This window comes from Leucoraja erinacea, chromosome 1 (assembly GCF_028641065.1).
Source record: "Leucoraja erinacea ecotype New England chromosome 1, Leri_hhj_1, whole genome shotgun sequence".
Lineage (NCBI taxonomy): Eukaryota > Metazoa > Chordata > Chondrichthyes > Rajiformes > Rajidae > Leucoraja > Leucoraja erinaceus.
The window spans coordinates 91,148,108-91,165,821 of NC_073377.1; the positions used below are offsets into that span (position 1 = coordinate 91,148,108).

Below are 17,714 nucleotides of genomic sequence, written 5' to 3' on the forward strand. Positions count from 1 at the left end.
ATTTTAACTTAATTTTTAATTTTAAATGATAATGGCAATTACCTTCGTATAGGATTGGAGAACTTTCTCATTTAAAGGAATAAAGGTAATGCTAATGAGTTGGTTAGGAAATTCTCATTGAAGGTACCAAACTTATTTTAAGTCTTGCCTGGCAAATCTCTTATTAACATTCACTTTATAAATGATGAAAATCTGTCAAGAGTCTCAAATAGAATCAAAAATTAAAGGTGTCATTTTGTCTTTTCCCTGGATGAAAGAGGTACAACTTTGAACTTAACTAGGTCATTTTTGTTGGTAAAAGGTAGCTTTGCATTTGTCCGCAAAGATCTAAATGGTTGTTTTAGACACCATTATTGTTGATTGATCAGGCTCGGGAATTTAATTGCTTTCTCTGCTTCAACCTGAAAACTTAATTTCAAGGATTAAAATTGTCAATTTTCTTGTCTATCCATGCCTTTCCAATTCTGCTGTCCTTGGAAATCAACAATAACATTTCATCTCTTTTCCTGCTCTTGCTTGTCCTTCCACCCAAAAAATAATAATCATTGCTTCAATGTGTTGCTCTACAAAGTGCAATACATGGCAGACATTCGAGGAACAAAAAATAAGGTCAATGAATGGTTGACTTCATGGTCTCCTTATTGACCTAAACATTTTCAACAGTCAAATTTCAAGCATCAACCTTATTGAGAATTGTTTCTGAATTGAGTATTCTCAGATGTATTTAGCTTAATAAAACTGAAAACACTACACCCGTGAGGTAGAGTTCAGTTGAATGGCTGGAATCTGGATCTTCGACTGATCTATTTTGATTTCATCAGTAAATTGGAACATGCAGGGAAATGCTGAAGTGAAAGTAACTGCACTGGTAGAAAATTATGTAGCTCTTTGGCAGAGTTAGATGCTGATGAATTGCACAAAATCTCAATTTGTTAAAAGCTTATGCGCAGTTTAAATGGAATCCATAATAGATTTTAACGTAAATATATGTAAATTATGCTAAAAACAATCAGTACATGGGAATAGACTTGGCGAAGATTGATGGGTTGGCAGATGGAGGACGGTGGAATGTTGTGAAGCCAGAGTGATGTTGCACAGAAACAAGAGCATGAGTAAAGGTATGATATTATATAGGGCCCTGACAGACTGCACCCAAAGTATATAATGTAGGCATGATTTCCCTTCCAAAGGAAGGATATACTTCTGATAAAAGAAATGCAATGAAGGCTCGCTAGATGACACCAATGCATTCTTGGTATGGGGAAATTTTCCTATGAGGAGACACTCTAAACTTTAGAAAAATGGGAAGTGATATTGAAACATAAGATAGATATTGTAACTCAGCGGGTGAGGCAACATCTATAGAGCAAAGGAAATAGGCGACGTTTCGGGTTGAGACCCTTCTTCAGACTGATGGGGGGGCTGGGAAGAAGGAAGAGACGGAGCCAGTGGGCTGTGGGAGAGCTGGGAAGGGAGGGGGGGTTGGGGGGAAGGAGAAAGCAGGGACTACCTGAAATTGGAGAAATCAATGTTCATACCACTAGGGTGCAAACTACCCATGCGAAATATGAGGTGCTGCTCCTCCAATTTACGGTGGGCCTCACTCTGGCCAAGGACAGAAAGGTCGGATTCGGAATGGGAGGGGGAGTTGAAGTGCTGAGCCACCGGGAGATCAGGTTGGTTATTGCGAAACGATCAGAGGTGTTGGGCGAAGCGATTGCCAAGCCTACGCTTGGTCTCACCGATGTACAGCAGCAGATGCAATAGATGAGGTTGGAGGAGGTGCAGATGAACCTCTGCCGCACCTGGAAAGACTGCTTGGATGGAGTCAAGGGGGGAGGTAAAATGACAAGTGTAGCATTTCCTGCCGTTGCAAGGGAAAGTGCCAGGAGAGGTGGTGGTTTGGGTTGGAAGGGATGAATTGACCAGGGAGTTACGGAGGGAGCGGTCTCTGCGGAAAGCCGAAAGGGGAGGAGATGGGAAGATTTGGCCAGTGGTGGGATCCTGATGGAGGTGGCGAAAATGTCAGAGACGGCTGGTAGGGTGGAATATGAGGATAAGGGGGACTGCCCTTGTTATGAGTGCGGGGAAGGAGTGAGCAGAGTTACGGGGTATAGACGTGACCCTGGTGAGAAGTAACCCTGGTGAGCCTCATCTACAGTAAAAGAGGGGAACCCCCGTTCCCTAAAGAATGAGGACATCTCTGATGCCCTGGTTTGGAACACCTCATCCTGGGTGCAGATACAGCATAGACCAGTGGTTCCCAACCTTTTTTTGGCCATGCCCCACCTAATCACCTCTAAAATCCTGATGCCCCCCCTTGCTTTCCCTTGAGAGGAAACGGAGGAAATAGATATTATAAGGGTAACTTAGCAAAAGCTCTTTGAATCGCATTTCTAAATCCAATTCAATAAATAAGGTTCTCCCATGACCTCGTGCGCTTCGTGCAACGTGCATGAAGAGCGATGGCGCGGTGATTGTGTAATAACTACACAATAAAGACCTTTTTTACCCCCAAAAAATTATTTACTCAAAATAACATCTGAAACATAAACTACATATGTTTACCTGATGGAAAATCCAAAAAAATAAAAATCGAAACCCAGACCTCCTCAGTCGCGCTCAATTGCCCCCCTTAAAAATCAAATTGCCCCCCTGTGGGGCGTACGCCCCACGTTGGGAACCACTGGCATAGACGGAGGGAGTAGGGGATGGAGTCCTTACAGGAAGCAGGGTGGGATGAAGTGTAGGCCAGATAGCCATGGGAGTAAGTGGGTTAATAGTAGATGTCGGTCAGTAGTCTGTCACCTGCGATGGAGATGGTGAGGTCTAGAAACGGTAGGGAGATGTCGGAAATGGTCCAGGTGTATTTAAGTGCCGGATGGAAGTTAGTGGAATTCTTACAGGGTTTGATAAGCTGGTTGCAGGGATGATATTTTCCCTGACTGGGTTGTCAAGGACCAGAAGTCGCTCTAAATATGGGATCAGCTAGTTAGGTTTGAAAAATCCTATTTAGGATTTAGATGAGAAAACATTTTCTTTTACCCATAGAATAGTTATCTTTGGGATTTTCTATCCATATGGGGAGTGTAGTTTCAATTGCTGACTATATCAAGACAGGTTGTTAAATAAAGGATTCAAGTATTATGAAGTTAGTACAGTGAAGTGGCATTCAGGTAACAATTAGCTGAGCTTTCATTAAATTCTGGGCAGGCATGAGGGGCCAGCACCTGCCTTTATGATGTCCCTTTAAAGTTGTAAATCTTTTAAACAAATTAAATTTCTAGACAGCACATATATTTACTTTACTTTAGACTTGAGAGATACAGCACAGGAACCGACCCTTTGGCCCATCAAGTCTGTACTGACCTTCGATCACCCCATACACTAACACTATCCTACACACTATGGACAATTATTACAATTTTACCAAAGCCAATGAATCTACAAGCGTACATCTTTGGAGTGTGGGAGGAAACCGTAGCATCCTGAGAAAACCCACCCAGTCACAGGGAAAACGTGCAAACTCCGTACAGACAGCATCCATAGTCAGGGTCGAACCTGGGTCTCTGACGCTGTAAGGCATCAACTCTACCACTGTGTCGCCCTATATTGTGATGTCATGGGATTTAGATTAATATTCTTTGTTTTAATATAGTGTTTTACTTGGCCTTTAGATCATGTCAATATTTTTTCCTGAAATTATTCAACACAACTTGAATTGTTTCATACTGGATGCTTTTGTATTTAGTCATTATTAACAATGTAACAGTAAAATGACTGAACAGTTCCACTTCCCAGGATGTTTTAGATGTTTCTTGCACTTCACAAATTATGTTCACTCATATTCAATATGTCACATGGAAATTTGTATATGGTTGATGTCTCATTGAGGGAGTTTCTGTAAACTGCATGGATGTGTTTCTTGGATTGGCTGGTGGTTTAGGTAGTCGCCTAGTATGATCAATGGTGGCATAGGTGGCATCAATATTTTTGCTCCAGTAATTTCCATGTTCCAGATCCTATAAATGAGAAATTGCTAATATTATTCATAATACTCATCATTCAGAAATCAGTAAAATTAATCAACAGATATTAAAATTATATCAGGTATTGAAACATTGAACAAGTTCTTGCAGAGGTGATTCTCTGAGTTCTCGGAGAATGATTGGCTTTTGATTTGGAAGGGCGTCAAAGGTTACACGTAGTAGGCAGGAGAATGAGGTTGAGAAGGAAAAATGGATCAGCCATGATGGAATGCAGGATAGACTGAATGGCCTAATTCTGCTTCAATGTCGTAGGTAATAAGTGACCACAGTTCAGGAATGGTGATTGGGAAGCGCATGTGAAATTCAAAAGTCCTGAAAATGGGAGAGCTATTGTGATATGGGGTTAACCATTGACTATATTTCCAATGCAGACACCATATCAGCTCTGTTGTTTGTTAATCAGCATTATTATGAACTGCAGTTGCTGGGTGCTTCAGCAAAGGTTGCAAAATTTGCTCAGCCATACCCCCACCTCTTAAATTAGGGATAGGTGTTGAGTGGCTGCAGTTTAGGCAGATTTTTGAGCATGACCTTCATCCTTTGTTGGTCCAGGCAGAAGCCTATTCCATGATGGTTTGAGATGGTTAGACAACATTGTGGGGATAGGGGGTGGAGTGAGAAAGGAGTGTTTATTTCTGCTAAGCATGTTCAATCATGCATAATAATCTGGAACATTAAACTCCAAATTAGCAGCACTGGTATTGAATTAGTGTTGCATATTAACTGATAATAAATTAATCTGAACTAATATCAGTTTGATTCTGACAGCTGTTATTGAAGTGTGCAAGTTAAGCATGACCCTGATCCGCACCATAACTCATCCCACAAAAATGCTCATTGACATTGTGCGCAGTTTTGGGGCTTAGTCAGCCATAGCCATAAGACACAGGAGCAGAATTAGGCCATTTAGCCCATCGCGTTTAGAAGGTTGAGGGGGCCCTCATTGAAACTTACAGAATAATGAAAGGCATAGATAAAGTGGATGTGGATTAGATGTTTCCAATGGTGGGAGAGTGTTGGATCAGAGGTAGCCTCAGAATTAAAGGGCACTATTTTAGAAAGGAGGAACTACTTTAGTCAGAGTGTAAATAATCGGTGGAACTCATTGCCACAGAGACCTGTGGAGGGTGTCAATGGATATTTTGAAGGCAGAGATAGACAAATTCTTGATTAGAATGGGTGTCAAGGGTTATGGGGAGAAAGCGGGAAAATGGGATTACGAGGCAGAGATCAGCCATGATTGAATGGCGGAGTAGACTTCATGGGCCGAATGGCCTAATTATGCTCTTATAACTTGTGAACGTGAAATAAATAAAGTAATGTCTAATGGGCAACATACCATTCCGTAGCACCTTCAATACAATTTTAAAAAGGATAAAGTTATGGATAAGGATTTACCTCTTCTTTGGTTTGCACAGCGACATCTTTATGAAATCTCTGAAGCTGAATTGAACGTGGATGTTTCCTTCCTATAGTAAAGTGAGATTTTGTTTTATATAATTAAGATAAATACATACCACTTTGATCATTTCAGACAGAATCAATGTGGGGAAAGCCAGATACAGTGAAACCCGCCACATATCAGCAGTTCTGGTAATGGGAATTCACACTTGGATTTCACAAATCACTTTTGTATGTGAAAAAGAATCCATAAACACACATGTATACAGATAACTGATCGAGTTAATCAAAATAAGAACCTTTTCTCCTCTGGATACAATACAATCAGAATTTACGGGCGGCACAGTGGCACCGCGGTAGAGTTGTTATTTTGCAGTGCCAGAGCCCCAGGTTCAATCCTGTCGATGGGTGCTGTCTGTATGGAGTTTGTATGTTCCCCCATTGACCCAATGCTTCCACACCTCAAAAGAATCCTTAAATAGAATCCCAAATTTCCTGGAATTTTCAAAAATGCTTCCTGCGTGCTATTTGTTGTTGGGTTTTTTTGCTGGCACACATTAACAACACAAAGAAGACCAAGGCAAAATAGATCTAAGTAACTACACTATATCTGCCAACTTCTGTTACTCACTTGTACAGCGTTATGCAAGGCAGGTTTTGTTGCCTCCAACTGCTTTTGTTGTCTTTGTTTTTCCAACCTGCTCTCGTGTTTCAGTTTCTGCTCTCTCTCCCTCCCACTCTCCCTCCTTCCTTCCCTCCAGTCCCCCACCTCCCCCCCCCCCCCCCCCCCCCCCCCCCCCATCCGTCTCTTCGGCCAGTCCAGGATTTACTTAATGGTTTAGCAGGCTGAAGCCCAGGGCCTCAAAGTCTAGGGGGTCTCTGGCCAAGGTGTATTGACACTGTCATAGGACTTTCTTTCATGTGCTGTCACAACGCACTGTAGTCTCTAAACAACCCTTCAGTAATTTTCCTTGCCCTCCATTTCAGAATAATACTGTTTTAAGCCGATAACTCGACACTAGTGCTGGCAATAAATAAATAAATAAAAGTGTAGCTTTCCTGCCCCTTATCTCATCGGCCACGTTCGGCTGCACATCGGTGTCAATCTGGTGGCACTGGGGTCCGGCAAACTTTTACACATGCTCCAGTAAGCAGCGATGGCGGGTGCAGTGAACTTTGGATACTTGCAGGCTTCAAAAGTCAAAACTCAGGGGTAAGTAGGTAAGTGCAAAGATATTTGAATTTGGAAGTTGGCAAGGAGCAGTGCTATGGGTAGAGCTGATAATCGTTGCTAGAAACCTACTGTGTAGTACTGTGGCTGCCACTGTCATGTTAATAATAAAACTAAGCTTATTTGTAGCATAACGATAGGAAAAAGCATACTCGTTTTGTAAACAGTTTTTGGAAGCAGATTTGATTCAGATTTTGCAATATAATTGTCAATAAGGAACAATTCTTTAAGAAATATTTCCCAAATATTATACAGAGCAAAAAAGGTTTCCTTGAGATAAAAGACCACTAAGGAAAAAGCATGGCTGATTTAGTGTTTAACTATCTCACTACTGAGCTTGAAATTGACTTTAGAAAATGCCGAGGGCAGTTTTATGACAATGCTGTCAACATGGCTGGTAGGTACAAGGGTATGCAGCAAAAATTACTGCCGATGCCGCGAACTGTTTTGGAATTATCAATGAAATTTATACCTTCTTTTCATCCTCCACAAAGAGATGGGCAGTTCTAAAATCATTTTTGCAACATCAGTCAAAAGTGCCTAAATATTTGTCAGACACTATGTGGGGGTGGGAGATTGCAACCTTCATGTGGTCCGCCCTGTTTCGACGAATGCAATCAACCTGGCTTGCACAATCAAATAAGATCAAATAGAACAAGTTGTCCTTTAGGATGTGCACTCCATACGCAAGAAGAAGAAGACACTAGGTGGAAGGCACATGCAAAAGCCACAGAAGCTATTTTGGAAAGTTACAGAGCTATCACTGATGCCCTCGGTCATTTGTACTCTGATGTTAATGTGAAGGGTGATACCAGGCTTCAAGCTAACAATCTTTTGCAGAAAATGGAAGAACTGGAATGTGTGTTTATGCTGCATTTTTGGACCCGTGTGCTAGGTTATTTTCACAAGGTCAACAAAGCCATTCAGAAATCAAAACTGTTATTGAGTACTTGTGCAAGTTTGGACAGTTCGCTTCAGGATTTCATAAGCAAAATTAGAGGAGATTTTGATGAGCTTGAGCACCTTGCCAGATGTTAACTACAGAACTGTCACAGGGGGACAAATAGTAAGGAAATGGCAAGGAAATTATGGAAGTGCACCTGTTCCTGATGCTTTAGATAAACTCTCTTCAAGAGATAAGTTTAGGATAAAATCCTTTATTCCTATATTAGATGCACTTGAAACCAATTTAAGAAGAAGAGGTACTGTGTACAGTGATGTTGCACAAATGTTTTCCTTTCTTGCTAATCTGACCGCATCTAAGCAAGAAATTCAGCAAGGTGTTGAACTGTTGATGGAAGCATACCCAGAAAATGTTGACCTGAAACTTACTGGTGAACTTTTGCACTTTCACTCGTACGTGAGACAAAGCCATAGGCCTACAGAAGATTCATACAGACCGTTATCAAATTATATATAAGGAAACAATTCAGATGGCCTTCCCTAATATGGAAGCAATCTGCAGCTGTTTCTTAGCTTAATGGTCACTAGCTGCTCGGGAGAGACGTCTTTTTCAAGACTCAAAAGAATTAAAAATGAATTAAGGTCCACAATGCCTCAAGAGAGGTTATCTGCACTGAGCATTCTGTGCATTGAGAGTGACAAACTTAGACAAATAGATCTTGGTGAACTTCTGGATGATTTTGCAATGAGGAAGGCTAGAAAAAAACTTTTTTAGTCTTAGTGTATTTGATGATTGTAGTCTTGATTCTTTATTTCTTAATATGTATTTTAAAACCAACTGTTTAATGACAACATACAATAGGATCTAAAAGTGTAACACAATTTTAAACATCCGTCATCATCACTTGGCTTTACTCAAATTATTTAAAACACTCTTCCATCTTTCTCTAGTCGTGGGGATGGGGGATTGGGAGGGGCCTCAAAGCATGAGAGTTGGCAGCCCTGTCTAAGGCCAGGATGTGACAACAGACGCACAGGGAGACACATACACAAAGGAAGACACACACACACACACACACACACACGGAGACAGACACACACACACACAGGGAGACAGACAGACACACATACGGGGAGACACACACACACAAATGGATACACACACACACACAGGGCCACACACACACACACACACGGGGAGACACACACACACATGGACACACACACACACACACGTGCACATATACACACACACACACACACACACACACACAGGGATACACACACACATACACACCCACACACACACAGAGACACGCACACACACACACACACACACACACACACACACACAAGGAGACACACACAGGAAAACAGGCACACACACACACCTTTCCTTCCCCCCACCTCCATCCTCCCCCTCCCTCCCTCTTTCCTCCCCTTCGTTCCTCCTCTCTCCCTCCCTCCTCCCCTCCCTCTCTTTCCTCACCCTCCCTCTCTTTCCTCACCCTCCCTCTTTTTCCTCACGCTTCCTCTTTCTCCTCTTTCTCCTTCCCTTCCTTCAATCCCTTTCTACATTCCCTCCCCCAGTCTCTCTTTGCCGCCATCCCTCCCTTTTTTTCTTTCTCTCTCTCTTTCTCCCCTCCCTCTCTTTCCCCGGCCACCCAATCTGGCGGGCACGGTGTAGCGTGGATTGGCGGAGTTGGCGCTGCCTTGTGAGTTGTAGGGCAGGAGGGAGGGAGGGAGCGAGGTTGCCGCGGCAGCCAGAAGCGCAGCGCTCGCAGACGGCGCACAAAAGCGCTGACATCCGCTGCCCGGGACCGACGCGCTTCCCCAATCCGTGCAGATCACTGTCATGCGGCGCAAAGAGACAAACTGAGCAGCAAAGATCCTATAGCTCCGCTATATGATCTTTGCTGTGCAGGGACTGAAGACAGCGTGAGAATTCTGTCTTCAGCATGAGGGAGTGAGAATTGGCTGAAATGCGTGAGTGTCACGCTCAAAGCGTGAGAGTTGGCAGCCCTGCTGCAATCCCACCACACACTGGAAACCTTCCACCATAAGACTTATCCAGAATTCTACCACTACCTGAAAAATAATCAAAGGCTCAACTTCCACTCAGAAAGAGAATTCCAAAGACTCATTGTTATACGAAAATTTTCCCGTACAGTCAGTGATCCATAGCCCTGTGGCCATGTTTAAAGGCCATAGTGCTGCAACCGGAAGCACTGTATTTAGCACCCATGGCGCTGCAGTTGACAGCTCTTTTTTTAAATTCCCACACGTTAAACTGACAGCGCATTGTTTAAACCTTTGAGCGCCAAACCAGCAGTGCTGTGTGTATTACCTTCACACCCCTTTGCGGGCCAGGTGCAAAAATATCCCAAAATTATTCCATTTCCCTAAAATTACCTGACGCCAACCAGAATTTCCAGAATTTTGGGTAATTTCTTTCAAAGTGGAAACACTGCCATGACTGCGTGGGTTGCTCTGATCTCCTCCTACGCTCCACAGATTTGTCCCTAGCATGTAAGATAATGCTAATGTACGGGGATCGCTGGTCGGCACGGACTCAGTGGGCTGAAGGGCCTGTTTATGCGCTGTGTCTTTAAACCTAACTACAATTGCCTAAATATGGCATCTTTCAATCCTAAAATGCTTTACAGTAAATTAAATTTAAAAAACAGAAGATGCTGGTAGATCAGGCAGCATCTTTCGGAAAAAGCAATAGTAATGTTTTAGGTTGATGACCATTTGGCTGGAGTTCTGATTATAGGTGAACAACCTGAAATATTGATAATGTTGCGTGAGCTACCACAAATTTCCTGCATCTTCCAGTGAATCTTGTTTCTTCAGAATTTAATTTTTATGTGTAGTCATGCTGGGCAAATATTAATAAATACTCAGAAAATCACATGCTTAATCCAGAAATAATTTTGTTCTGAAGGCAAATTGAATTAGACATGTTAATTTCATTCATAATAAATTCATGTCAAAGGTGCAGAAGTAGGCCATTCGTCCCAAAGAGTTTACACCGCCATTCAATCATGGCTGATTTATCTTTCCCTCTCAACCCCATTGCCATCAACCTATAACCTTTGGCAATCTTACTAATCAAGAATCTGTCAATCTCCAATAAAAATACATATTCTGTGATAATCATAGGTTATAGTTACCTATAACGTATAAACAGGAGATAATATTATATGCACCATTTATTAATTGAACCATTCTTGTAAAAAAGACAAAAACAATTGTTACCTTTCAACCTTTTCTTAACCATCCATATAGCTGTCAAAATGACACCAACAATGAATAACACCAAAGCTGAACTGATGCTGATCATCACCCATGGGATCCTGGATGCACTGCGGCCATTTGGAACAGTGAGAGTGGTTTCCATTGAAGGTATGCCAGAAGCTGTGGAAAGAATGCCAACCAAATAACTCTATGTGGAATTTATCTAGAAGATACGTCAGTAAATAACAATAGCAGGGCAGTTACCAGAAAGTGGAATCTCCATCAGACCGCTCTTCTCTGTACTGAATTTGTTGCTGACTTTACAGAAGAATAGGCCATTATCTTCTTTCCTGCTGGGATTGAGCACCAATGTTTGTAGATAATGGTTTATTTTCTTGGCTTTTTCTGTTTTGCTGGTCTTTCTGTACCACATATATGTGATAGGTAAAGAACCACTGGTGACTGCACATTTCAGTGTGACTGTACTTTGTTCGGTAACGTTTTGACCTGGAAGAAGCCTAATGATGGGCTTTGAGACGCCATCTGTAGAAAGAGGTAAGGTTATTTTTCAAAATGTGGCATTAATTGGAATATTGAAACACAAGCAATGGATTGTAAACAGCTCTATGTTTCTTCTTGTTCTTGTCCACAAACAAAGCAGTATTTTTTTTTTTAATTTGTTTTTTTGTTTCTGGGGCTAAATGAGATCACCAAATTCCCAAATAAATTTTATCACATTTTCCATGCATGTATAAAATTGTTTTCCAATTTTTCTGAATGGAGTATTTCTCTCATTGTATACCACATCCCCTTAATATTATTGGCGCAAAGATTAATCAAGACGTCACATAAATTATCTACAACAATGTTGCCGATTCAGCATTACAGCATAAGAGATGCAAAACTCACCCATCAAAAGTTTATCATTTAAAATAATTTTGTAAGGAAATAATTTTGCTTTAATCACTGGGAAATGTTAAATCTCTATTACATTCATACATTTGCTTCAGCTAAGTAAAATAAAATGTATATTGAAAACTTTTTAAATGGTTTAATTTGAATCATTGTAACCTTACCTTCAGTAACATAAAGAAAAATCTCTTCATATCTGATGCTTTGGTTCTTGCTACTGGCTTCACATTGGTACATCCCAAGATCTTCTACCCTCAGATGGGTGATCATGAGTGAGAGATTCCCAGTTGAAGAATTTGCTGGCATTTGAATCCTATTTCGAAAAGATTCATCCAGAACACTGATTTTAGATTTACCAATGATTCCTGCCATTAATGACGAATTATTCTTAAGCCATCTGAAGCTGGTGTCATATTCTTCGAGGAAATGAGAATAACATGGGAGCATTGCACTTCTCCCAACTGAACCTTTCACCTTGTTTTGCTGTGCTTGATGGATAGAAACTGCAAGAGTCAGCCAGAGATAGGAGTTAGATTTCTCAAGAGCACATCTCCATAAGATGTAAATAATTTCCTTACATTTTAAATAACTATATTTAACAAATGCCGGCCAGTCCATAAATACTAAATCTGCTCATTTATATTCAAATGATACTAAATATAGACAAAGTATTCAACTGAAATACTTTTTCAGGGTTGTATTTTCATGTTCAACAATTTAGATAGCTTTATTGATATATAATATATCCCAGTGAAATCCAATCTCATTATCTTATGTTGCCCTTCACTTCAACAAGAAAATGAAGCCACTGTGAAGTATAAGGGCACAGTGATGCAACTAATAGCATGAGAGAGACGAGTTCAATCCTGCGCTCGGATTGAAGTATAAGGACAAGGACTGAATGCCACATATGAAGTATAAAAAATATTAATTAATTGTCATTAAAGTTAAACTGAAATAAATAATTGTAGAATGGCAGTTTTACCAGTTCTATTTTAAATACAATGGTAATTTACTGTTACCACCTCCAAATCAAGCGTATTCTCATTGTGAATGATGAAGAAATTAATTATACTATTATTATAAAATGGCCACATCTGTTTTGGAGAGAGAATCAGTTATAGAGGGATATGGCACGGAAACAGGCCCTCAGTCCACCGACACCCCTCCGACCATCTGCATACACTAATCCAACATTATAAAGGATATTTACTGGCTTAACTAACCTGCCGACCAGCGATCCCTGCAAACAAACACTATCCTACCTGTCCTCGGGATAATTTACATTTATACCAAGCCAATTTGCCTACAAACCTGTACGTCTTTGGAGTGTGGGAGAAAATCCATGCAGATCATGGGGAGAACATACAAATTCCGTATAGGCATGCACCCTTAGTCACGATGGAACCCGGATCCCAGGTGCTGTAAGGCAGCAACTCTACCACTGCGCCACTGTGCCATCCTATGTTTATAAAGACAGTCCTGAAATAAACTTTATATTTGTGATTATATAGGCACCAACTTCAAATTGCAATGTTGCGGGCTCCCTGTTCAATTAAACACACAATCTGTTAAATAATATTACTTCTGACTCTTTTCCAGTTTGAATATCTCCCATTAATGCAATCCTTTGCGGTCTCTATTACTTACCCGAAACAATACAAAGCCAAGTAGTTAACAAGCATCTTGAAACCTTCACTGTCATTGTGCTCTTTACCACGGTGCAGCTAAAGTAACAAGCTTACAAATGTTTCAATAAAAATACACTTCCTCAACATCCACATCAGCACACTTCACTGGCACTTCCTATGAAGTCACGTCTTCAAAAAATACCGAGCTTAGTAATATTGGAATTTCCGCTTTAACTCTTAATACTTGTTGGTTTGGTTAAAATGATTTATCAAAATGAGTCTGTTAATGTCATGGAACAATCAATAATAGTAGCTCTGTGGGATATGCTTGGTTAAAATTGACCATCTCAGCAGCAGATGGCTTAAAGTTTCAAATATAAAATATACTCAGGCAAGAGTCCGTGAGTAGTTTTCTGAGAAATTTCAAAGGAAGCTATTTTTTTTAAAGGAGTGATTTGAATTATTTTGAAAATTGTGTCAGCGATAGGGCACGCTGCATGAGGGTGAGCTCCTCCTGCGAGCTCACTCTCATACAGCGTGCCAGCACAGAACAGCAACTGAGGCTCAATCAATGTGGAGGAAGAGGGGCTTGTGTAAACATATGAGAAAAAGCTACAGTTAAATAAGAAATATGTAATTTTCCCAGGGGTTCGGCATATACTGTATGTGCAGAATTGAGGACAAACACAAAAATCTGGAGTACAAACATAGAAAAAAGGTGCAGGATTAGGCCTTTCGGCCCTTTGAGCCTGCACCGCCATTCAATATAATCATGGCCGATCATCCAACTCAGTATCCTGTACCTGCCTTCTCTCCACACCCCCTGATCCCTTTAGCCACAAGGGCCACATCTAACTCCCTCTTAAATATAGCCAATGAACTGGCCTCAACTACTTTTTGTGGCAGAGAATTCCAGAGATTCACCACTCTCTGTGTGAAAAATGTTTTTCTCATCTCAGTCCTAAAAGATTTCCCCTTTATCCTTAAACTGTGACCCCTTGTTCTGGACTTCCCCAACACCAGGAACAATCTTCTTGCATCTAGCTTGTCCAACCCCTTAAGAATTTTGTAAGTTTCTATAAGATCCCCCCTAAATCTTCTAAATTCTACAATCCGTACAAGCCGAGTCTATCCAGTCTTTCTTCATATGAAAGTCCTGGCATCCCAGGAGTCAGTCTGGTGAACCTTCTCTGTACTCCCTCTATGGCAAGAATGTCCTTCCTCAGATTAGGAGACCAAAACTGTACGCAATACTCCAGGTGTGGTCTCACCAAGACCCTGTACAACTGCAGTAGAACCTTCCTGCTCCTGTACTCAAATCCTTTTGCTATGAATGCTAACATACCATTCGCTTTCTTCACTGCCTACTTTCAATGACTGATGTACCATGACACCTAGGTCTCGTTGCATCTCCCCTTTTCCTAATCCTAATCGCGTAACTAAGCGGGTCAGGCAGTATCTCTGGAGAGAAGGATTAGGTGACGTTTCGGGTTGAGACCCTTCTTCAGACTGAGTCAGGGGAAAGGGGAATGAGAGATATAGACAGTACTTAGGCGTAGAGCTGGGGAGAAGGAGGAATCACAGAGGGGGTACAGCAAGAGAGAGAGTTCCAGAACTCTCATCGGAGAGAGGAGGAGAACTTCTTTAAAGTAGGCATACCTTGAGGGGATTTTGCAGTGGTGCAGACAAAATATGTAAGGAGGAACTGCAGATACTGCCAGAACTGCAGATGCAGGTTTAAACCAAAGACAACAAAAAGCTTGAGTAACATAGTAGGCCAGTGACAAAATATGTAATGAGGAACAAGGAACTGCAGATGACAAAATGTGTAAGGAGGAGTGGGAGTGAGGGAACAAAATAACAGCAGCAGTATATTAATATATCTCCAGTGATCTCCTTTCTGGTAATCTCTGTTCCATCAAATCTCTTGTGTCCCATGATATCCAAGATGGCCACTTCAAATATGACCCATGGAGTCGCAGTTTTCTTCTTATTACACACCATAGTGATTAAACCATGTGGTCTGAAAACATTGAGAGACTTCAGCCCACATACACAGTGGTGCAGTGGTAGAGTTGCTGCCCTCACAGAGCAAGAGACCCGGTTCGATCCTGACTACGATGTCAGTAGCAATGTTACAAAATTTTGAGATTTAAAAAATCAAGTCTGCAATTTATCCCATCAGATAAAGCATAACAATAAGTTTAATTTGACACCAAATTCACTTTCATATCTCAAGTATTAAAAAAGTTATGACCATTTTCATACTCGGAAATTAGCATCTTGTTCCCTATTGATTTTCAATGGACATTACAAAAAAGCTGTGATCTTGGATAATCAAAAGCCCATTTCTTAAGGAAAGATTAACATTTTTAAATAGCCTAAGTGTCCAAAGATTATTCACAAATAATTCACAATATAACATGATTTTTATATCTAATTTACATTAATTTATAGGCCAAATGGAAGGAATTTAGTGTTCAATTGCTGTAAATAAATGCCCATTTAAATCGGCTTTCTAGTGGGTTCATGTGGAACGCGCTGGTTTAGAACGTTGACATAGCGCTGGATTAGTGCCCTCAAATGCCGAGAAAAATACTGCGGGATATAAAAAGCCCAAAATGAACTATTCGTTATAGATAACTTGATATATAGGGTTATATATATGCCTCATTTAATGTAAAAATAAGGTACATACCTTTAATTGTTTGCTTTATAAAACCCTGGGGCTGCGAGAGGTTGCGGAATGAAACAGTAATTTTAAAACTATTAGAACTATATTATCGAGGCCTATAAAACTAATAATACCTTTTGCGACCGGGTCTTGCAGCGATTTTTCGTTAATGATTTACTAGGCTGAACATGTGCGATTAGTACAGCCTAGTAAAAATCGCGTTTTAAACCCGCCCCCTCCAAACAGCGCCAAAATCGCGGCCATGGCTGAGGGCAGATTCCCAATGACGATTCAGGTAGGTTTTGTAACATACCTAATGTCAGGGTGCCTATGGAGATTGTACGTTCTCCCCCTGTGCTGCGTGGGTTTTCTTCGGGAGCTCCGGTTTCCTCCCACACTCCAAAGACATGCAGGTTTGTAGGTTAATTGTCTCGGTAAAATTGTCCCGAGTGTGTGTCTGTGTCCTTATGAGTGCTAGTGTACAGGAATCGCTGGTCTGCATGGACTCAGTGGGCCGAAGGGCCTGTTTCTTCACTGTGTCTCTAATCTAAACTAGACTAAACTAAACTAAAGTCCATCCCCCAGCCCATTCAATCCGACACAGGATACAGTGTAGTTGTCAGCCAAGAGTTTAAGCTTTAAACATCGATTGTGCTACAGTATGGCAGATGGAATTAACATGCACGGCACTGAGGCTCTCCACCACGATTCACTGCATTGACTATTGTGTCGAAGGCAGAACAGGGACAGCTTTTCTCCAGTCGTGTTCTCTCCAGAATCATTCATCAGGTCAGACATTTGTTCCTGATCAGTAACCCAAACCACTAGTGCGTGCAAGCAGTGTGAATCTATCTGCAATCTGCTGCAAGATTTGCTTGATTAGCACTTTTGAGGAGACCATCTTTCTTTCTAAACCAAAGCCATGATATAACCCGCCATGCTGCTAATCCAATTATTTATTTTGCAAGTGAAGTATTGTTTTATGACAATGGAGTGGAGAGAAATGTGTAAAGCTTCTACTGTATTTCTTTGTTTATTTTTAAATAGGATATGGGCATCATTCACAAGACCAGCATTTATTGTCCATCCCTAAATGTCTGGGAAAAGATAATGGTACTCCAACAATGTCGGCTTGTTGTAGCCCCAGGTGAGAGTGCCCGTTTCTACCACTCTCCAAGGCATTGTGTTACAGATTGAAACATCTTCAGGGTGAAAAGAAATCCTTCAGAACCATTCTAAACCTTTTACTCCTCATCTTACCATTTTTGCCATTGGGATAGGTTTCTGGCTAGGGATGGTGTGATCCCAAGAGGGATACATCATTGTGAACTGTGGAACGAGGTAACCAACCTTTTGTGGAGGAGGGGGCATACTTCCCTAACAGTGATGACACCCCCGCTGTGGTTTGTTCACAGTAAAACCTCATAGACCATAGAGGAGGGAGTGGTGTCAGTTATTGCCGATGACTGCTGATCATGGTTAATTGGCAAAAGGTCTAAAAATGCTGCAGTAAGGATCTCTAGAGAACATGGATAGGTGACATTGGAACCCTTCCTCACACGGATTCAGTCAGCTGAGTTACTCCAGCACTTTGTGTGATCTATCTATCTATATACTTTTAAAACTCTGTGTGTGTGTGTGTGTGTGTGTGTGTGTGTGTGTGTGTGTGTGTG

General features: G+C 41.2%; 1 protein-coding gene across 2 annotated transcripts in view; it reads right to left on the reverse strand.

The window, feature by feature from the left end:
* Positions 1-1,509: 1,509 nt before the first annotated feature.
* The window catches only part of LOC129699218 (carcinoembryonic antigen-related cell adhesion molecule 1-like), a 41,658-nt gene continuing 25,453 nt past the window's right edge, over positions 1,510-17,714 (reverse strand). For both annotated transcript variants that reach the window (XM_055638845.1, XM_055638838.1), the window contains exons 3-7: positions 11,901-12,239; positions 11,089-11,367; positions 10,846-11,004; positions 5,448-5,518; positions 1,510-4,022 (exon numbers count right to left, since the gene is read on the reverse strand). In XM_055638845.1, coding sequence (XP_055494820.1) covers positions 3,849-4,022; positions 5,448-5,518; positions 10,846-11,004; positions 11,089-11,367; positions 11,901-12,239 — 1,022 coding nt within the window. In that variant the 3' untranslated portion in view covers positions 1,510-3,848. The remainder of the gene's footprint in view (positions 4,023-5,447; positions 5,519-10,845; positions 11,005-11,088; positions 11,368-11,900; positions 12,240-17,714) is intronic.